This window comes from Podarcis raffonei, chromosome 7, assembly GCF_027172205.1.
Source record: "Podarcis raffonei isolate rPodRaf1 chromosome 7, rPodRaf1.pri, whole genome shotgun sequence".
Classification (NCBI taxonomy): domain Eukaryota; kingdom Metazoa; phylum Chordata; class Lepidosauria; order Squamata; family Lacertidae; genus Podarcis; species Podarcis raffonei.
Genome location: NC_070608.1, coordinates 31,136,980 through 31,159,378, shown reverse-complemented (window position 1 = coordinate 31,159,378; position 22,399 = coordinate 31,136,980). Strand labels below are relative to the sequence as shown.

The 22,399-nt window shown below is 40.8% G+C and overlaps 1 protein-coding gene across 8 annotated transcripts; it reads right to left on the bottom strand.

Annotated features, from left to right (window-relative positions):
• Positions 1-852: 852 nt before the first annotated feature.
• On the bottom strand, positions 853-21,197 carry PEX2 (peroxisomal biogenesis factor 2). Of its 8 annotated transcripts, none has more exons than XM_053395800.1 (4): positions 20,925-21,197; positions 12,030-12,362; positions 9,597-11,828; positions 1,938-2,040 (listed from the first exon to the last, which is right to left on the bottom strand). In XM_053395800.1, exon 3 carries the CDS (start codon positions 11,737-11,739, stop codon positions 9,607-9,609), a length of 2,133 nt encoding a protein of 710 aa, XP_053251775.1. In that variant the 5' UTR covers positions 11,740-11,828; positions 12,030-12,362; positions 20,925-21,197; the 3' UTR covers positions 1,938-2,040; positions 9,597-9,606. The 8 variants fall into 8 exon arrangements, with proteins under 8 accessions (XP_053251779.1, XP_053251781.1, XP_053251780.1 ...); XM_053395801.1 differs by lacking the exon at positions 20,925-21,197 and adding an exon at positions 14,272-15,148; XM_053395802.1 differs by lacking the exon at positions 20,925-21,197 and adding an exon at positions 13,866-14,098.
• Between the last annotated feature and the right edge of the window lie 1,202 nt (positions 21,198-22,399).

Here is a 22,399-nt window from a genome sequence, read left to right as displayed (position 1 = left end):
TCTGGGTGGGAGTTGGTCACGGTGTGGATTTGCCAAGCATGCCTTCCTCTCGGCATGTTTCTCCCTTGCATCCTGAGTTCGAGTGTCTTCAAAGCCCATGACACCTTTGGTAAAGGCTGTTCTACAATTGGAGTGCTTGCAGGCATGGTTTTATTCTGTGAACCGACCTGAGATCCCCAGGTATAGGGTGGTATATAAATAAAATAATAATAATTGGCAGGTGCAGTTGTCTCTATGCAACTAAATCATACTCAGAGTAGACTCACTGAAATTAATAAAACTGTTACGTCTTTTTATTATTATTACTTTTATTACTCTACTCCCATACCATCCACAGAATACAACCCAGTGTGGTTGAACTGTATATAAAACTGAATGGGTCCAGCGCTACTTGAGAAACAAGTGTGAAATAGCTTCCCACACAGTTTGTGGCAGCTTTTAATGATGCCATCTCTTCTCTCCTTTTCTTGGCACCCATGTGGTTATAATACATGTAACCTATTACAAGTGGCTGCACTTATGTTAAGGTTACCAGGTTTTTTCCAATGAATCCGGGGACACTTTTCAACTTCAATGGATTTTGTGTGGGGACTGATCTGTAAATCCAGGGACTGTCCCTGGGAAACGAGGACGTCTGGTAACCTTAACTTATTGATCATAGAATTGCAGAGCTGGAGGGACCACGAGGGTCATCTAGTCCAACCCCCTGCAATGCAGGAATCTTTTGCCCAATGTGGGGCTTCAACCAACGACCCTGAGATTAAGTGTCCCATGCGCGACCGACTGATTCAGTTACCTTAAAAAAAGGTTTTCTTTGAATACACTGACTTATGATGATATAAATAAAATGGACAGAGTTTAATCACTATTTTGTTCTTTATTTACAGTTCTACTGAGATTGCAATTCTTTGAAAACCACAATCTTTTTATAGCTGTTGTTTTGCAATTAAGTAACAAAACCTACAAAGTAGCACAGAATAAGAGAATTCCAGTATTACAGAAAGGTTAAAATTACTGTAGGCTAAATTTAACTATGAGGATAGAATAGTCCCATAGAATCCACAAGTTATACATAATTATGGATTTGAGGAAAGCCTAAACAAGCTTAATGTGTATCTACCTCTTTCATTTCTAACTTATACTTTAATGGCTGCAGATCTTGCACCTCTGTGCCACATTTAGGACAAGTAAAATACAAATCAAGTAAGTAGTTGCTTTTAATACAATAGTAACAAAAAACATGTGAACAGCCAATGGTGTGAGGCAGAGTGGGCCATTCTCCACACAGAGAACATTCCTTGCAACATGTTGCTGAATTATTTTCATTTCTGGTACCCCCTGAAATAGGTAGTGACCAAGAAGAGACTTTGAGTTTGAGCTTTTGCATGTTAATAAGTGGTAAAAGAAAAATAAGAAATTCAGCAAACCCATGCCACAGGAGTTCCCTGTTTGTGTATTCAAATCCAATCTGGCGGACACTCTGTGGCTGGCAGAACACTGACCTGATTCGTAAAATACGTTCAGTGAGTGTAGCAAACTTTCCCTTCTGAAGAAAAGCGAGGAAGTTCAGCAATTCACAAAACCTGATGAGCCCAAACACTATGTTAATAAAGTACTTTGTTTTCCGGAATGACTCCAATGGACGATTGCTAAATAAACCATAACACCTTTCTTCCAGCCATTTCCCACCGACGGTGCAAATAAGGTACCAATATTTCTGTTGTTTGCTCAACGCCTGGTATTTCTGCATCTGGGATAAGTCGTTCTTGTACTGAATGTTCAGAATAGCTTGCCCCACGGTTGCATTCTTGGAGTAAACAGTGAATCTCCACAAAAAAAGCCACAAGGAGGCTTTAAGCTCTGGTTCAAAGCGAGCCAACAGTCCAGGTTTAAATCCCTGAAAACAGCGAGTAAACTGGGACCAAACCAGCTGTTCCAATGCTTTGTTCAGTTCGAGGGCATCAAGCTGACTTATTCTGAGCACAGGAGTCACTTTCTTGCCATTGTCATCGCCAGATGCCATTGTCAACACGTGGCTTGCTATGATAAAAAAAGAGATTTAAAAATATATATTATTATGATCATCATCATATTAATTTAAATTACAATTTATTAGGCTTTAGAGGAAGTATTTCATGTTGATAACAACTTTGTGAGCTAGATCACCCAAGAAGTCAAAGCTGGGAAAGTGCAACTTACCCCAAGGTCATTCAATGGCAAGCAGAGGTTTGAAACCTGCGTTTGCTACCCTCTCCTATTAGTTCTCCAAGAACAAACACTGTATATACATACTCAGCGACAGTAATGCTCACATAATTTTCACCCTATATGGTTGGTATTAATCTTTCAACTGAAGCTTAGAATGTGCAATCAACAATTAAATTTATAATTAAATGTGAAGCATGGTGCAATAGGCTGAACACACAAACACCAATTACTTTTTTATTTTTAAATATTTTTCTCTCAACTCTCCACTCTTCCCCAGAAAGATAAGTATTTGGTTTTAGGAAAAAGGCAAAAGCTTATTCCAAACTCTCTCTCTTTTTTAAAGGCTATTTCATAGGTGCAAGTGTTCCCTAAGAAAATCACAGCACTTCCTATGGCTGAAGTTAATATCAAATATGAAAATTAAGAGGAACTTCTTAGGGGAGGAATTTTATTGCAGTTAAAATAGTTAACATGCCTTAAATGTGGAAGTTGGGTATATTAAGTAGACATATGGGTAAAATAATGAAGAATCGTTGCCATATAAGCACTTGCCATACAAAATGATATGGAAGAATATGAATGAAAAGCATGCATGAGAGAAGGTAAGCGTATCAAATTAATATGCATAACAGTGTAGCAGAGACTGTGACAAACTTTAGGTACTTAAATAGAGAATTTTAGCTTCCTTTAAACTAAAACCAACATTCAGACGAAAGCTGCTTCCTTGCAAACATCAGGTGTTGCTTGTGTTTTTTTGCAGGGAGCATGCAGAGCACTGGCCAGATCTGCTGGATGCCACCATCAGCCAGCATGACCTGTGTACACACTCCAAGATCCCTTGCAGCTAAGCACTGGAAGGGACAATGGGGTAATGATGGGAATGTCCTTTTGCAAGTGAGATGGAGGAATGCTTGCTGGTGCTGTTGGGATTCCCAGGGTTTTCTGCAACATACAATGAGGACCAAGGGATCTATAGCAGAAGAACTGCTAGGCTGTATCGTGCTAAACACTGGAATAGATTCTTTGAAATCTGGACAGTGTTCTGCACTCTACCGATTTCATGATGGTTCAAGCCTGTCAGTTGAGGTGGTATATTTATTTTTCATCTGGTGATGGGCAGCTGGTGACCTTGAAATACCTTGGTCTCAGGCTTTCAGCACTGTCTAGAGCAGGCGTCCCCAAACTCGACCCTCCAGATGTTTGGGGGGCTTCAATTCCCATCATCCCCGACCATTGGTCCTGTTAGCTAGGGATGATGGAAGTTGTAGTCCCAAAACACCTGGAGGGCTGAGTTTGGGGATGCCTAGACTAGAGGCTGTACATTTTAGGCAGCTGCCTTCTATTTTTCCATTCTATACAAGCACAACTTCCTGCTGTCAGTCGGCAATCAGTCTCATTAATTCCCTCGTGGTCTTAAATGGAACTGAACCAGTCAATTGCTTTTATGAAATGTGAAGATGGCTCAGAGATGCAAGACTTCTCCCAGAAACGGTGCTAGGTCCACATGTGGCAGATCAGTGTGCTTAACTTATATAAATTTTTGAACTGGTATGATTAAATTTTCTGCTCCAATTATTCACAGAGCACCATCACTATGCACAGCATGTTGCAGAGTACAAGAGAGGAAGTCCCTGCCTTGAGGAGGTTACAGTCTAAAATCTGGCAATGGGGAAACAATGAATCTATTCATGAGGAATTCCCTGGGTTCACTTCAATCTCAGACCAGCAGGCATAGCCAACACAATTTTATCTGCTTATTTTAATTTTGGACTAGATTGCTATAAATTACTTGGAGAAGGACTATACGACTGGAACTAAATGTTACATCTCTAGAAACCACATTATGGAAATGCATCCTGTGTTACTGGTTGGCATTATGGCCTAAACTTCCAAATCTCCACTTGATACAGTGTCTCTGGAGAGATGACTTCCCTAGCCCCTGGGCAAAAATAATACATGGGAAACTCGTGTCCCTAGGACTATCTCCATCTGAACTATTAAAATTGGACTTAATTTCTGCCAAGAGAATTATAACTCACAAATTAGAGGAGATGGATTTACAATTTAATATTGCGACAGGTGGTGGCACCTGTTCGCCAATAAACCTTGGCTTAACACCACCAACGAAACTTCCATCTTATTTAACTACCTTATCTGTGGTGACGCACAGGTATGCCTTTATAAAGGCTAGATTCAATGCTTTCCCATCAAACGTGTTGGGTAACAGACTCTCCAATGGACAGATCTCACTCCTCTGTGACTGTAAAAGTGGATCTATAGAATCGTTATATCATATAATCTTCTGTTTACAAGTAGATCCCTTGCAGTCGCTAGATACCTGATTAATGTTTTATTTCAAAAGAGGAGAAATGGATCACTGTATGACTCTGACAGCTTAGATAAACTTAAGAACCATCAATAAGTGCCAGAACTAAGACGCATACCCCCCAAAATCTGATGGATTTGAATTGCGGTTTACATAGAGGGAGCTTATTGTGTATAGTGTTTACTTAACTGAAGTAAAATTGGTTTTATATGGGTGTTTTAACTTGGAACTGTTTAAATTGTATTGTTTATGGATAAATTTTGATGTATTGTTTTCGATATGGGCCAATGGCCGCAATAAATCTATGAATGAATACTTGGAGAAGGATACAAGGGCAGGAAAAGAAGGTGGAGTTCAAGCAGGGCAAGTTATCCTTAGGCAACCCTTGTCCACTGCACATCCCATAGAGTCCATCTCACTGTAAATAATCTAAACAGTGTTAAGTTATGTGTGTAATACAGCGCGCACAATTGAAGCCAACCTTTTTTCTGTGAGAGCATCCAAAGACAAAATCTAATACCCAACATACCAATGTTGTGTGAAGCATGATGGACTCCAAAATACAAGTGTGTATCTGCAGAAACTTACACAAGTATGGTCCCGCAACTCACAACATCATGTAACACCAAGACAACTTCATTCCAGTTGCTGTGTGGATCACAAACACAGACTTTTATTTTCAGTCTTGTGATCATAAACGAACATTCTTTCATTTATTCTTTCATACAGATAGTTCCCCGAGCTCTATAAAGATAGATGTAATGGAAATGAAAGCATATATACAAGCGTTGCTGGAAACACAAGAAAGCTTTAGCACAACAATAGAGAAGTGCAAGAAACTTGCAGATGAAGTTGATATAGAACTTAAAACACCTAGAGAAGCAACACAACAGCAAAACTGTGCCAATCAACCCAACCAATCCACAGAAGAGTTCTACCGCTGGTCCATCTATATTCCCTACCTGGATTCACTTATTACCTGAGATATTGGGACACTTTTCTGTCACTAGGTTGCACTGCATAACCCATCATGATTAGCTTCACCAATAACCATGAACTAACCTGCTTAGAGTTTGCTAAAACAACTATGATCACAGGTGTACAGCATTTGGGGGGGGGAAATGCTTTAGAACTCATGTCAGTTTCCTTCAGGATCTTTACAAACTGAAACTGTTGGGGATGAATCATTGTGTGAAATATGCAACATGAGTCTTTAAACTACTGAACCATACTAAACCATTCCTTGCTATTTTAATGGCCATCCATACAGCACTTTCCCTTCCAGTTATTACATGCAGTTATGACTGATCCTTTAGCACTCTGTGCAGGGTGAAGAAATGGCGATGTACGACAATGAGTGAAGATCGATCGTCTGGCTTGTGTTTGTAGAGTGACCATGGAGAAAAGTTGAAGACCTATCCCAAGGAGAAATTTATAAAAGAAATGATTGATTGTTTTGGCCAAGACTCTCAGAGGCTCCAGTTTTTGTTTGAACGATGATCCACTTTGTATTATATTTTCCTTTATGTTATGGACAGGCAAGCATTAACAACAACAAAAAAATTCTGACTAGTTTCAGACCTTATGTCTGTTGTTCACTACAGCCAAGGCAGATTCTGTGTAAAAGGTGTGAAATTCAGCCTTAGGGGTTTTTAATTTGGTTTAGAATCCTACAGTATTGTTGTTCAATGGAAAATTTGAAGCTGTGTGTCTTTCTCCTGCCTTAACTCTGTTATTGTTAAATGGACAAATAAAACAATTTGTTAGCAGTTAGTTTTGAAATGTGTAATCCCAAACAATACAGTACACCACCACGGTTTCTTGTTGCTTCTCTTCAGCACCATATAATGATGTGTGGGGTTCAGTCATATGAAGATTGATAATATTCCATTCAACAATTTGTAGTTACAAGTCATAGACCTTGCGCCTCCACATTTATTTCTGTGGACACCCATGACACAATGGCCGCCAATATATGTGACAAGGATTATTAAAAACGGTATACAGATATGAAAGTTGTAACGTATCTATATCCCTAACTCAAACAACACATTGCATATCATTTCTAACACTAACATGCCTTATGGTTATACAATTGCTTTTGCTATAAATATGCTATAGTTCTCTAGGTGTGGCTAGTTTTCCATAATACAATGGAGATTCTGCGCAACCTCTCAAAATAAAGATTATGCAATAAAATAGGTTTTAAAGAGGGAGGGGAAATATAGTAAAAGGGGAATGTGACCAGAGAAAACGAGCAACTCATAACTCAATTCTATGATTTCCTAGAGGTTCCGCTGTATACACAATGTTGGCTTTAGGTGCGATCCCTAGAATATAAGCCCCACCTATGTTGCAGGCCTACCGTACTGAATTCTGTTCAAAATGCTTCTAGAAAGGGGACTGTCTATGTTCCAGGCATCCTCCCAGACAAGATCAGTCACGATAGACAAATTTTGCTTAAAATCAGTTGGTCAACCATCACTAGACCTTTTAACAAGCTGAAGAGTTTTAGTGGCCTTAAAAAAACCCCACAACACTTATGTAATTGTATTTTTTTTAACTGTCTTGGAAGCTTTTTGGATGAAAAGTGGCATAAACATGCTTTAAATAAGATAAACAAATTGGCTGGCACTCTAAAGAACGGAGCGTAAGACTTGGAACCTCCCCCCAAATCTGCCCTGTAATACATTCCTTGGCAGGAATGTACATTCCTGGGTGAAGCAAGTTTAGAAACTCATTGTCCTAGAACATCTCAGGGCTTAAAGAGGAGATAGCGAAAAGTTAGATACAGTCAGTATATCTCCTCCACTGCCATGGGCTTGAGGCTAAGATAATAGAGAGGCTTGCTTAAGGTCAGCTAGTTCCAGAGAGTTTGTGGCAGAGATGAGATTTGAATCAGCAACTTCCTGACCCACAACTCACACTCTTACAAACAGCACCACACCAATTTTAATTATATTATGCCCTATGAAGCTGAGAGATATTCTATGAAAGTACAACACCTCTAGAAACTCCTTTCCACCATCTTAGTCAAATCACTGATAACTATAAGGCTCCAAATGGAAACCTTTAAGAATATTATCAATAGCAATGCTCTGTGAAGAGTGTGATCAAGCAAAGCAAATAAGAATTCTTGAGGGGGGAGAAATGTTGCCAAATATCAGTATATATACTTTAAAATAATATTTTAAAGATGACGTGGTCCAGTTTTTAAATGTATTTGAGATGTTTCTGACCAGCTTTTCCTTGTAATGCCACACTGCTTTCCTTTCCAAAAGTAAACCACATGCCATGTTTTTATATTTGTCCAACAGCTCTTTTAAATAATGTAATATATTGCTCATTTTTATTTAACTAAATTCAGGAATCCCTCTTGCAAAACATGCACTGTAAGAAAACAATTTGCTGTATATCACCAGTAAAATAGGTATTTCTCCTGATATACTTTAGCATTGCTTACTGAGTATTGTACAAATTATGAATGAATATATTTTATTTAGAAATGCATTATTGACAGAAATCTATCAATAGTAAAGTGGGTATTGTCAAGGGCCTGTCAATATTAATGTAATTATGATTAAGGGGATAACATGGATTTTAGCTTTAATACCAAATAACATCTCCTACATTGCTGCTATCAATATAAGCATTATTATTGACCTGTTCTGAGGCTCAGAACTAGATGTATTACCATTAGGCATATTTGTCAATGCATTCTGCCTACAAAAATTCTACATTTAAATTTACAGGCCTGTAAACTTTGGCAGCAGAAATGTATGAGTTCAAGTAATCTCTAGGGTGTCATTCCCCCCTTCGCCCACTATTCTACTGTAATAAACTAATTTATGCCAATCCAATGTCACTGCCATCTCACTCCCACTCTATCTCATTTTTTAAGCATAATTAGCAGAAAACAAACAGCATTTTCATAATGGAAGGTCACACACATTCTGTTGCTTAATGGATGCTGGCCTTGCATATCTTCAGGATCCAAAGCTTAGGCAGAAAAGGAAACTAATGGGCTAAAACTCCTATTGTAAGAAGTTTGACAACTGAAATCCCTTAACTGTGTTGGCTGTGAATGCAGCAGCTTATTAGTGAACCTCTCAGTAAGTAATATTCCAATTGATTCAAACGTCTTATTATCCAAGTGCCTTAGTTCCCAAGGCCATTTACATCAGTGAGGCATGCTGATAATCTGTTAGGCAATCATCACAGTGTAAAATGCATCTCCAGCTGCCAATCAATACCACATCTCTTGTGGACTACATTGTCTTGCTCAAACATTTTGTGGGGTCTGGGTACAGTGTTTGGAGGGGTAAGGGAAAGGGCTGTAGTGATAAGAACATCTGCTTTGCATGCAGAAGGCCACAGCTTCAATTCCCCAACATCTCCAGGTAGCGCTGGGAATGTTCCCTGTCTAAAACCCTGGACAGCTGCTGCCAGTCAGTGTAGGCAATGGTAAGTTAGATGGACCACGGATCTGACAATATAAGCTAGCTTCCTTTCTTCCTAAGGAGCACAGTTACACAGGGACAGAGAACCTCTGGCCCTCCAAATGCTGGAAGAGTTCAGCCAAGCTGGCTACGACTCAGAAATTGGAGTCCACCAACTCAGGAGGTCCACAGGTTTCACATCTCTGGTTTCCATCATGACCTATTCCTGTGTCACCTCTGCTGGCATTAGCTGAAGACTTCATTTTGAAAGCTTTTTTTCAAAAAACAGGTTATCATAAATTTAGTATATGGAGCGTAACTCTAAAACATTTCCAAGCAGGACCCACCTCTGTAATGAACATTGCTACTGTTTCTGATGACAGAAAGGCAAACAGGACTTAAAAAGAAAGAGGGAGAGGAAATCTGAAGTGTCGATTTTCCAGCAGAAGTGCATTTTGTGGAATAAGTTGTAAAATGTATGAATTGTTACAGGTGATGAAATTGAACTAAATCATGTCACCAAACTAGAACAAAAGCAGGCACAGAAAATCACTTGCACTGATGGTTTTCATCAGTGCTTTTTTTCATTTCTTTTTTGGAGAAAAAATGATGCCGGTACTCACCATGAAGTTGTTAGAGTAAGTGCCACACTTTTGATACATCCTCCGATGTACCCTCATCTTCTCTAGATCGCTTCCTGCTTTTTGTATCAACTGCATTATGATGTCCTTGTAGCAGCCATGATTCAACATATTTGGCAGGATTGAATTGAGTAAGAGGTGGTCCTACCATCCTGATGAACATCAGAGAAGAAACTGTCCGAATAACCAGAGATGATCTTGATGAAGTTACTGTAAGATTCATCTGAGATAATGCTCTTTCACATTCAGTCGAAGATATTGCAATTGTGCTTAAAGCGTGCATTAGAGGAAGTAATTTGTCTGGGACTTCATTTTCTTCAAGATATTCATGAAAGCCAAGAATTGTTTCCTTTTCATTTAAGCAAAACTTTTGTGCTAGTTTTCTAATTTCAGTTTCACCAAAGGTTAATTGCTTTCCAGGATTTTCTGGCCAATATTTGGAATCTAAAACCTTGGCACATTCAGGCAAATCAGCATCATCTCCTTCAAGTATACACTTTCTAACAGTTTCTTTCAGACTTTCATAGAAAGCAGATGAACTTATTGTAGGGGCAAGTTTTTCATTTTTGTGGAGCTCACTCCCTTTGAACTTCATGGTCTTCTGACTTTGAAGAGCAATATTATAGTATGGACCAGGATTTTCAATTCGTTCTTCAAAAAGTTGAACTGTGTTCTTTATCTTCCTGTCTGCTGTAAACAAATCAATATTTCGCTCTTGTAAATCCAAGCTTAGTTCACTGAGAACTTGGAGAGCATCACACATAAGACCCAAATCGAGAACAAATTCACATGACGTTACTGTCCGTAAAAGACCCTCATAAAGACAGCGATCTGTTTTGCTTCTTCTCCTGTCTTCTTTTGCCTCCTGAAAGTGATAAACCAGTGCTTCATAATCTTGCCAAACTGCGAAAACTGTGCAAAAGCTAGAAGCAACCCAGCGAGTGCTTAAAATCCTTCCAATTTTCAGAAGCTGAAGTTCTAGAGTTGCTGCACATTCCTCCAATTCCCTAGCATTCTCGGGTGAAGCGTGGTAAGTCACATAGAGTTTGTCCATAAAATTCTTAAAGTGATTAACTCCAACCACTTTGTTCACTGCGTCACTGACAGACAATTCCAGACGATGGTTAGCACAACGCCAGAAGACGACACTCGGAAATTTTTCTTTTATTAACCTTTTTACACCACCATGTGCGCCAAACAACACTGCAGCACCATCACAAGTGACAGACAATAAATACTCCTTTAAATAATCTTCTGAGATTCCTAGGGACTCAAGATGACTGATTAATGAGCTTAAAATTCCTCTTGCTGTTGTATCTTGTAACTCAATCAAATCTAGGAAAAGACTTACTGGAGCCAAATGTTTGGGAAGAACTACACGAATACTAACAATCAAAGTTATTCTGTTATTCACTGTTGTTGATTCATCAATAATTAAGGATATTTTGTTCTTAGAGTTCACTATGTTGCTTATTAATGTTTTTCTCATTTCATCTGCAATATGGTTTAAAATATTAATGCAGGCATTTGTAGAGTGAAAGGCATATCCCATGTCTAGGCCATTAAGTTCCTGTAAATTTATTTCATCCTCAAAGTTGTTAAATGCTTGATTTTTCTTTGCAACTTTGTAAGCGGTTCGAAACACTTTTATTGTGTTTAAGATGACTTTATCTAACTTTTCATTTTTAGACTCAGATTTTATCCTTTCAGCTGCTTTGTGAGCACCACTTTCCTTGTGTTCGAAAATCTTTTTTCTTAAAGACATTAACTGTTGTTTTCGAGACTCTCCAAAATGACTAATTTTGCAATTGGCCCACTCTACTGAAATTTTCATTCCCATCCGTTTTTCGACAGGAAGACTTCCGACATCTCGGCACACTTTGCAGCCCAACCTTTTATTGTTGACAAAGAGCCACTCATTTCTCTGACAGAAGTCATTTTTCTGCAATAGTGTCCAACATTCGGGCCAATCTTTGCCTGAACTTCCATCCTCTTGACCACATGTATCTTCGGTGTTAGTTTTGTGATGTTTGAAAGGATCAGAAGTTGATTCAACAATTTCTGCTTCTTCTTCAGCCTTCCTTTTTTGACTCAGTGGAACAAAGTAACTACTTAAGGTACTCATTATGAAAAATGATTGCACTGATTTAATTTGGATCACATGTACAACTGCCTCATCATGCCTTCTGCAAAGCGGCTATACTGAGCATAGGTCTGAAAAAGAAAGAGAGGCTGGCGTTAGAGGAATTCCAGAAGCAGAACTTGGAAAAACAATGGAGGGGTCCCACAAGGAGGGCTTGTTTTGGCGCTGGCCATGGCACCAACTTCCCTGGCCACACTGCAGGGAATTGGACTAGATGACCCTTAGGGTCCCTTAAAGCCAGATGGCCTCCCTCCCTCCCATTCTCATATTACCTGGGACTCTTGCCGCACTGGCTCCGGTGACTTTGGCGGCTCCGGCAGCTCCTGCGCCCACCCTGCCACGACCATCGTGAATGCTGCCAGTGAGGCGACCAAGCCGCACATGGCCAACAGCAGAGTGCAGTGCGTTGCTGGGGAAGCACATCACACTGTGCTGCCTGCTCTTGTGCTCCACAGGGAGCGGGACTCATGCGCTCTGGCAAGCCACACTGCTGCTGACAGGAAGCAGCAGCTGTTATCGGGCCCAGGAACAGCTCCCGGAGGGCGGTGGCAGCCGGGCCCTGGAGTAGCACTGCCCATGCCATGTCTCCTCATGCGGCCAAGCATCTCCAGGAAAAAGAAAGTGCCAGTATTAAGGATCATTGGGTACCGCCAGAAAAATAAGCACTGGTTTTCATCCAAGACCCAGTTTCTGGCTATAAGACCCTTTACCAACCTAGTGCTCCCCATATGTTGTTGGACTATAACTCTCACAATGTGCTGGCTGCAGCTAATGAGAGTTATAGTCCTACAACATCTGGAGCCTACCAGGTTGGCCTTGACCTTGAACATGGCCTGAAGGTATACAATGCAACACCCCTGCAGAAGCAGCAGGTTAAATTCTGGTCAGCGGCTGGACATCAGATTACCTGGGAACCCTGTGTGCTGCAAGTTCCATCATGGAAGAGAGATGTCAATGTAATAAAGATAGACTATTTATCAACATGATAATTTCTTAGAGTAATTCCTACTGTGCGTGCTATTAAAAGACTTCTCAAAATCATTTGTATTGAGTCCATGCCAAGGAGCCTGAGGAGTATTGAGGAATACAGTTGCATGAGAATTCAGCTGCCAAGTAAGAAGACTTTTATCAAAGCTATATTGTGCAAGACAAACTCATCGGTCTTTGTTTAAAAGGGACCACATTGGCTGTCTGTAGGCTGCCTCCACTCTACGGGTTTCCAACCCAACCCACAATAGAGAATCTCCTTAGAGATGCATACTGTACAATGTATTTTTCTATCTTCAGTCTCATCAAAGATAGGTACGTTACCTCAACAAAAGCCTCACTAGAAGCCCCGAGTATATTATCTCTTAATCACTGTAAAATTAGTTTGCCATTACTATGCCATTAGCTTAAATAACCTTAGAAAAGATTAATTTCATATTACATTTTAAATTTCTATACTCTTCAATTAAGTGCCTACTATCGTTTGAAAGAATAATAGAGACTTAGGTTCTCTAACCATTCTGCATAGCTAATAATACTTAACGTTTATATAACTTTCCATGTTTGAATCCCTGAAAATGTTAACTGATTATTTTCATGGTATTCCTGTGAGGCATTGAAGAATTATCTCTTTTTTACATGTGGAAAAGAGGACTTCAGAACATATTGCATCAAAATTTGGGGGAAAGACTAGGAGGAGAAATCACATGATTTCCATGACTATATTCATTTTCTTAAGTCACATAATCTTTTACTTAGAATTTAGTCATTTAATTTACGGTTCTTTACTGGATATTGTAAAAAGGATAAATAACTATGGGAAATATCTAGGTTTGTGAATTTTAGCTACCTTGATAAAGAGGACTGGACTGATAATACCCCTTTTAATTTTTCATGAAAATGCATTATGTTGCCTGGAGATAATCAACTTTCTGTACCATGCAAGAAGTATCTTACTATGCTAGACATCATTGATGGCTATGTCCACAATAATGCTTAGGCCGGAAATGGTAGTTTGGCAAAAATACTGGATTTGTAACACATTTCATTTCAGAAGCTATTATCGCTGCTGCTACTACTACTGTTACTATGATTTTGCCCAATGGCAGTAGCATTGATACCTGTAAGACCAACAACTCAAGTAGTAAGATCCTGAGAAGGGGTCAGCAACCTTTTTCAGCCGTGGGCCTGCCCACCGTCCCTCAGACCATGTGGTGGGCCAGACCATATTTTGAAAAAAGAAAATGAACGAATTCCTATGCCCCACAAATAACTCAAGAGATGCATTTTAAATAAAAGCACACATTCTACTCATGTAAAAACACGCTCATTCCCGGGCCATCTGTGGGCCGGATTTAGAAGGTGATTGGTTGCCTTAGGTTGCCTATCCCTGATCTTGAGTTTTACATAACTTTTATTCTGGCTAAATGTCCTTTCCCGCCTTACCCCACACCATCCTGTTGCCCCAAGAGGAACTGGTAGCTTTGGTATATCAACTCAAATCCTCTCTACTGGGCACAAACTTACTTAAGGCAAATAATTTTTTGGACATAGGTAACTGTAAGACAGTTGGTTGTCTGTTCTGCCTTTTACCAACAATCTTCATCTCTTCAACCCCGTCTTCTGTTTAACATCTAGACGGGTGCTCCGTTCTGGGAAACATCAATGGCGGCTCAGTCCTAGTAAGGGTATTACATTACTAATTGAAAGATGCACAGATAGTTGATCTAAACCAGGGGTCGGCAAGGTTTACCGGCCATGGGCTGGATCACTCCCACGGAGATCACCCGTGCGCCGGACTGGCATAGCGCGACGCCAGATAGCGCATCTGTGCATGTCCGCAGCGCCAGAAATTGCTTCTGTGCAAGCCTAGACGCCGAAAATCCCGCCTGCACAGAAGCGATTTTCGGCATCTGGACATGTGCAGACACGTTTTCCAGTATCTGTGCATGCGCAGATGCAATTTCTGACACCACTTGGTGAGTCCCCACGCCGTGCTGCTTTAGCGCAGCATGCGGGGAACTCACCGAGCGGGTGGCTCGGTTCAGGGGTGGTTCGTGGGCTGGTAAAACGGTCTTCATGGGCCACACATTGCTGACCCCTGATCTAAACAGAAATGAAAAACTCTTTCCTGTACACACACACACATAGTGGAACCTTGAATTTTGAACATAATCCATTCCAGAAGACTGTTCGACTTCTGAAACGTTCAAAAACTCAATACGGAAGCCTCAATACCATAGGGAAACTCAAAACGGAAGTCGCATGGCACGTTCAGCTTCCGAAAATCATTTGAAAACTGGAGGTTACCTCTGGGTTTTCGGCATTTGAAAGCCGAAATGTTCCGATTTCCGAGATTCTCAAAAACTGAGGTTCCACTGTATATATCATTGTAATTTATGGGTGTGTAACCGTTTGACATTCTTGGTCACTGAAACCTCCCGTGTTGGTTTTTAAAAAAATCAATTATAAGTACATTCTTCTCCCACAGTTTTAGTCAGTGGTCTTTGTACCGTGATACACAAACACACAGACTAAACCTCTGCTTTCCATGTACTTTTAAGACACATTCAGCCCTCCTGAAAGTGCAGCTCTCCATTTGCGGGACGGCTGCTAACAGGAAGGTGGAGTCAGTAGTGGCAGGACACAGAGCGGCAGACACAGAAGGTGGTAAGAACACACAGTGGCACCTGGGCTAAAGCTAAAGCAGGTTGCACTTCTTATCCCCAGCGCTGATCTGCTGTAGTTCTCGTTTCATAACAAAGGCAAGGCTGACCTGACCATTGTTTAAAGCATCCACCACTGAAACTAGGTTTTACGCGGGCATTTGAAATCACATAGTCCAGACTGAATGATTCTAAACAAAGCACTGCTTTTGGCTCAGCTGTATCAAATGGTCGTATTCGTTTTGTTTTAAGGAGGTTTAATAACGTATCTGTGAGACCAAATTTTCGTCTTGTGTTTTGGAATGAGTCTCTTAAGGGTGGTTGGAATTCACTTTTCAGATAACTGCTTTCTTCTTATTGCCAAATGTAATTAGTGTGCTATGACAGTATAATACTGACTATGGTTGGTTGTTTTGTTTTTTAAATTCCTAAACATGCCAATGAAGTACTGTTTAATTTATTTCACATTTTTCTCAGTATTCTCATAATTTCCATCTGTCTCTTGGCAGTAAGATAGAGCAGTTTTCTGCTTCCTGCTTAGTTTGTTATCAATAAGAGATTATTGGGGTGGATAAAAAAATAGTTACATTACATATTTATTAAATTGTGTTGAATACAAACATTCATAACTTGATTCTTTTTCAATTCTCAGGTCAGACCTGTTTTCAAACATACTACACTAAATCCTGTGGGGGTTTTTTACATAAAAGAAAAAATAGGGGAAATGTTTTGACTTCAATAGTCGAGCATTAAGAACATGATACAATAAATCATGCACTGTGTTCATACTTTCCTACAATCATAAATATTTATGACTATCAACCAAATGGAAAGGACATTTCTTTTTTATCTCATAGAAAAAACACTGTTTTGCCCAATAATTGGAAGCCTGGCCTCTGAAAGTTCTAGATGTTGAGCTACAAGCTCTGCTGAGCCAACTCTACAATGGATTGTGGTCTTGTCTCCAAGTATATGATTTTGCTCAGTGTGCAAGGCAGATATAATTATGTGATGCAAAGGCACGTGGGTCTGCATTACCAATTATTTTATATTATGTTGCAAGGTTAGTACACAAGCTTTATTTAGTTGCAATCCAATACGCTGTAACTTGCAGTAGCTCTTGCACAGAAAATATATGAATTTTTAAAACCGCATTATTTAAATTGATCCACACGGTAAACTATTTAAAACAAAATATGGGGGACAAAGTGCTTTTCTTAATTTACAACAGATAAGTGATCAGAACAGAGGGATATTTGAAAGGACTTCCACCATGTTATATACAGAAGTTCTTGAATGAATTATTATGGTGTTCAATAGGAAGACTTCTGAACATGCATTAACAAGATGCTGAAGTAGCTTTAGATATCTACAGCATTTCTATCTCAGGAAGTCCTGAATTATCACTGATAAATGTCTCAATAAACTTCCAAAGAAGTTCAGAACCTACTGCACCAAAAGTTAAATCTGAGTCTTCTGCTGTGAAAATCCACAGAGATCTCAGCAAGCTCAAGAACAAAGGATTTTTTATATATTAAATAATAGCATTCTATGTTATATTCTAGTTAGCATCAATGGTAAAATCGCACTGTTGTAGAAGACAGTAACCTGATGTTCCTGGTTCCTTCTATTAGTAATCTCACGAAATTCTGAAGTCTGATTAACCCCCACATAGGAATTTGTCTGCACAAAGCTAAATGGTAAATGCAGAAGGAATGAGCATTCATTAAACATATTTGGCCCAATCTGGGGGCCTCAGTGTGCACATTGAGTTATGTGCACACTGAGACTTCAGTGATGGAGAATGCTATATAATCCCCCATCCCTTTCTTCACCATTTAAGTTAATGGGAGAGCTCCTGCTGACAGTGAATTCCACGTCCGTATCAGCAGACCTGCAACTCCCATGAAATTTACTGCCTCTGAAAACCTAACGCTCTAAAATTCTGTTTCCCGTATAAACAAACAAGCCTATATTCCTAAACAATCCAAATGAAAATCATCTTGGAAAGTAACTGATCACAGCAACAAATAATATAAATTGCTTAACCACCATCTTAAAAAAAATAAAATTATGCATGCTTAGATTTGCACAAAATGAGTCAATTTCCATCAATGACAAAATGATAAGAATGATGTGCTTCTCCCCCCACCCCACCCCACTTTTTAATAAGGATAGCAAGGCTTAGAAGGGGGCTTATATGGTGCACTTTTTAGCTCACTCAAATCTTTATCTTAAGGAAATAATTTAAGGGAGGTACCATGGGCTTTGAAAGGAAATTAAAATGTGCCTGCTAATGTAGCATTAATTTCCTTATAGCAATTTTGCTTGGATCAAGTCTGTGCACTGTGCATGCTTTGAATATGTGATTTCAAACTGATATTTCCTTTCTCGCATATGTTACCACATTTAAGAGGTCTGAGATATTCCTTCCAAGGAATACATGACATGTGTGTGTAACATACACACATACGATATGAAAATTGACTCTTTGGGTACCTTCAAGATTTTTTTTTAGAGCACATCTTCATAATTGTTTCCACTCCTGTGCCAACGGTTTTAAAGCTGCCTTCAAAACCTTGAGTGGTAGTATTCACCACCTTGTTTTTCTCCGTGTTAGCTGAGCTGTGCAGCATGCATAGTAAATTCAGATTTTGAATAAGGTCATTGAAGGAAATAAGGTCAGCAAAGGCAATCTTGCTCCTGGTGGGACTGCTGCTCGCATGTTATTAAAAAGAAAGAAAAAATGGAATCCCACCTGAAAAATTTAATTAATCGTTTCAAAATTCCTCTAACTCTCCTGAACAAGATCCTCCAGATTCACTTTGATTTTGCTTTAGGCAAATTTCAGTGACAAGTCTATTTGAGAGCTCTTCCACAGGACTAATGAATACATGCATAGATATACACACACTTATTCTCTTCCTCCCAACTCCGGATTCATTTGCTGGAAGCAAGTGGGTCGTGAAAGAAGTTCCTCAGATGACCACACCATTGTTCAACCTACTTGTAGAATATTTGCTAAGGCACTCCCAAACCTGAAGTGGGTCTGTAAGGAGAATTCACACACACAAGACTTTGCTATGAGGTAACTGTGATTCTGTGTCTATTTTGGTGCCACCTGTGAATGAAAGGAGTGTGAGTGTGTTTGTATGTAGGGCATTGTAATTCTCTACAGTCTGGTACCTAAAACCTAGATACTGACTTGTATAGATGTGCAATTTTCCATTCTTAGTGTAATTACATAACTGTTAAAAGCACGTTTGTCTTAAGAGATATTCTTTAGGTAACTAAACACAACACGCCAGACTTGTTCAAATTAACACACCTCTTCACAAATGATTTGAATATGAATCATTGAATGCAGAATAATTTGGGATTTGCAATATGCCAACTCTGGAATACTAGGGGTATGCAAGGAAGACAACAAGGTTACCTAAGGGTTTTTTCTCATTCTTTAATGTCTGAAGGAGGAAGCAAGCATCTGAAAACAATGTTCACAGGAAAGGATCAATGGCATGGATTTCTCAATGGCACTCCACTGGACTCTTGCATCTTGAACAACTGTTCAACTTCAAATACAGGCAACAAGTTGGAAGTGCAACTAAATGTTGGGGCAGGGAATGCTCTTTCTCATGACTGGTTGGCTGCTATCCTGCATTCTTCTGGTATGCCCCATTCCATTCCTACCCTCCGCCAATTACTTGGGCATACTCAGTGTTCAGAGGGCTGATTTGCGGTCATTCCAGTGTGTGTGTGTGTGTGTGTGTGTGTGTGTGTGTGTGTGTGTTTTACTTTTGCAGACTTTGAGACCCTTGCAATGCTGCTGCTACTTTCCAGGACATGGGCAGTGCTGTTCCATCTATATAAAGACCAACACAACAGATATATATGTTCACTATTAGTACAGCAGCCCTGGTGCCCTCCAGATGTTGTTGGACCCCCATCATTTCCAACCAGCATGAACAGGAATGATGTGCGTTTCAGCCCATGACATCTGGAGGTCACCAGGCTGGATAAAGCTGATACACTGTACAGTGGAACCTCAGGTTACAGACGCTTCAGGTTACAGACTCCACTAACGCAGAAATAGTATTTCAGGTTAATAACTTTGCTTCAGGATGAGAACAGAAATTGTGTGGCGGCGGCGCGAGGCTCCATTAGCTAAAATGGTATCTCAGGTTAAGAACGGACCTCCAGAACGAATTAAGTTCTTAACCCAAGGTACCACTGTATATGATGGCAGGTGCTGATTTCTGTGTCTTTCATTCGTTTTCACTCATCATTACTTTAGGGACATGAAAAATGTAGGAGCAGGGCTTTGAAACTAACTGTAAATTAGTTTCAATTAGAGGTTTGTGGTTATTCATCAGTTGTTGTTTTAAAGCCACATGTAGCACGGCTAAGTCCCTCCCTCACCCACCCCCTAGGAATCCGTCATAGGAATGTGAGTATGGCACAGTGGTGTTAAGACTACAATTGGCTGGATCCAGGTTCAAAACATCACTCAGCTGCGAAGAAGCTCACTGGGTGACTTTGGATTAGACATTCTCTCATAGGAACATTAAGGAAAAACCTCTTGCTGAATCAGAACAAATCCAGCATTATGTTCCCACAAAGATGCCTCTGGGGAAGGCCACAAGCAGAACCCTTGGAACTAGCATTCAAGTCAAGCCTAACTTGCATGCATGTTGCAAGGATAAAAAGTTGTGTTAGGAAGAAGGATCATCCATACAACCCTGGAAGGGCCACAGCTCAGTGGCAGAGCACCTGCACTTGCAAGCAGAAGGCCCCAAATTCAATCCCCGGCATCTCCAGGTAGAGTTGGGGGAGACCCCCTGCCTGAAATCCTGCAGAGTCACTGCCAGTCAGCATGTAGACAATACTGAGCAAGATGGGCCAATCGTCTGACTCTGTATAGGACATCTTCCTATGTTCCTTGAGAAAAGGGGACAAAGAAATGTAAACAAGCAGATACATGGCAGGCAGAAATTCAACTGATAACTCTTTTTACAAAGCAGGCAGGGCTATATATATTTATATATAACAAAGAAACCTGGTTTGCAGAGCGAGGTAACCCAACTTCCAAGGATTTTGCTCCCTTATTTATTTCATTAAGATTGTGAAGGGGGGGGAACCAACCTCAAAGCGGTTTACAAAAATCCACAAAATTCAGTTTCAAACATACAAAAGTCAGAGCACTAAAACAGATGAAAAGTACCTCAAGTTTCTAAGCATCTGGGTTAGGCTTGAGAGAACACGAAGGCTTTCAGCAGGAGCTGGAAAAAGCGTACGGTGAGGTGGAGCCTCCTTGACGTCAATAGGCAGGGAGTTCCAACGAACAGGCCCCTTCAGGCCTCTTGTGTCCCAGAATTAAGGATGATGCTGAGCTCGCCTTAAGCCCCATTTTGGGACACCCCCCCCTTGACGCCACGCAGCCCCTCTCCCCTCCCTCCCCACCGATTGCCAGTCTCCCCCCACCATCCACGCTCCTCCTCCGTGTCACGGACTGACCTCTCTTTTCCTGAGGGAGGGGCTACTCCGCGAGACCCCGCCGCCCCGTTTCCCACGCCGACCGAGGGGAAGAGACCATGCAGTTCGGTGACCCGGATTTCACTTCGGGCGTCGAGTTCTCCTTCGGGGATTCCTAGAGCAGCCGAGCTTGCTTCCACCGCGAAGCGCCTTTCCGCTCTCCTCATCTCTATGGTGCTCCTCCGTCCTTTGCTTTCCTTAGCGTTGTAGGTAACGGCCGACGACAAAGCGCAGAGCGTCTCCCCAGCCGAAGCAGGAAATACTAATGAGATGCCCTTTACGTCTTTCCTAGAGCGGCTCCCCTCTCTCCCCCCCCCCCCCCCGCAGCTTCGCGGTTCTTGTTTTCTGCTTTTGCCCATAGAGATAGTAAAAACAAAAATAAATACAAGAGTGGCACGTCGTCCAAATCTCTGGTTTGAAAATACCTTTTGATTTCTCCCTAAGAGCAAAGTGAGAGCTCTCCGTAGAAAAGAACACAGGAAAGAAACACAGGATTTTGTAATACGGGTGCGATTGGGCAGTAGGCACACCTCGCCCCCGCCCTCAAAGTAATATATAGGAAATGCTGAACTCCATGCTCCAAGTAACGTCTTTTTTCGTATGCAGAATGTGGTCCTAGGTTTGTTTTTCTTCTAAGGATTTGTTGTCACGGATCTGCATGCAAGTCAGCAGAGCACAGGATTTCTGCATACAGCTGAGTACTAGGTTGGGACTAGAAAGGGTCGGGGTGGAAATCGGTTGGCTTTTGGTTAAACCAAACCAGTTTTAAAATGAAAACCAAACCAGTCAACCTCAGCCCCACCTGCAACATGAATAGCTGACTACGGTGCTATTCTCTCAGCGTCTGCCCAACCTACATCCAGAGCTCAGTGTCACTGGACTACGTTGCAGGGCTGTTGTAGACTTAAGCCTCAGGATGATCTCCAAAATGCAGTGCAATTAACAATGTACTGTTGTAGTCACTCTCAACTGCCTACCCGCCCCCAAGCCAAGATGTGGGGGATAGGAAGGCCTGGGTTAAAAAAGAGAGAGAGAGCATGGATTCCTGCCTTTGCTACTCCCTTTTTGGGGTGGACATTCTGATGCCCAGTCACAGATTTGGTAAAAATGTAAATAAAATATAAAACACTTTGGTTTCCCCGTTGTTTCTCTCACTTCCGGAGAGGGAAAGGTTTAAAAATGGCTTCCAGAGTAAACCCAGAAGATCGCTATCCAGATGGTGAGCTACTCTACATTAACTCTGTGGGCTTGCCAAGCTTCTCCGCGGAGAGCTCAGCCGATTACGGCGAATAGGCCAGGCGGGGTCAGCTGCCTGATGGGCGGCCCTTGCATCCAATCCCATGGAAGGAAAAGCCGCGGACGACGTGCTGCCCAATGAGAGTTGATTGGAGAAATGGAATTCAGAATCATTGCGCTGTTTAAGGAGTCGAGGGATGGGCAACTCTTTAGCATTAAAT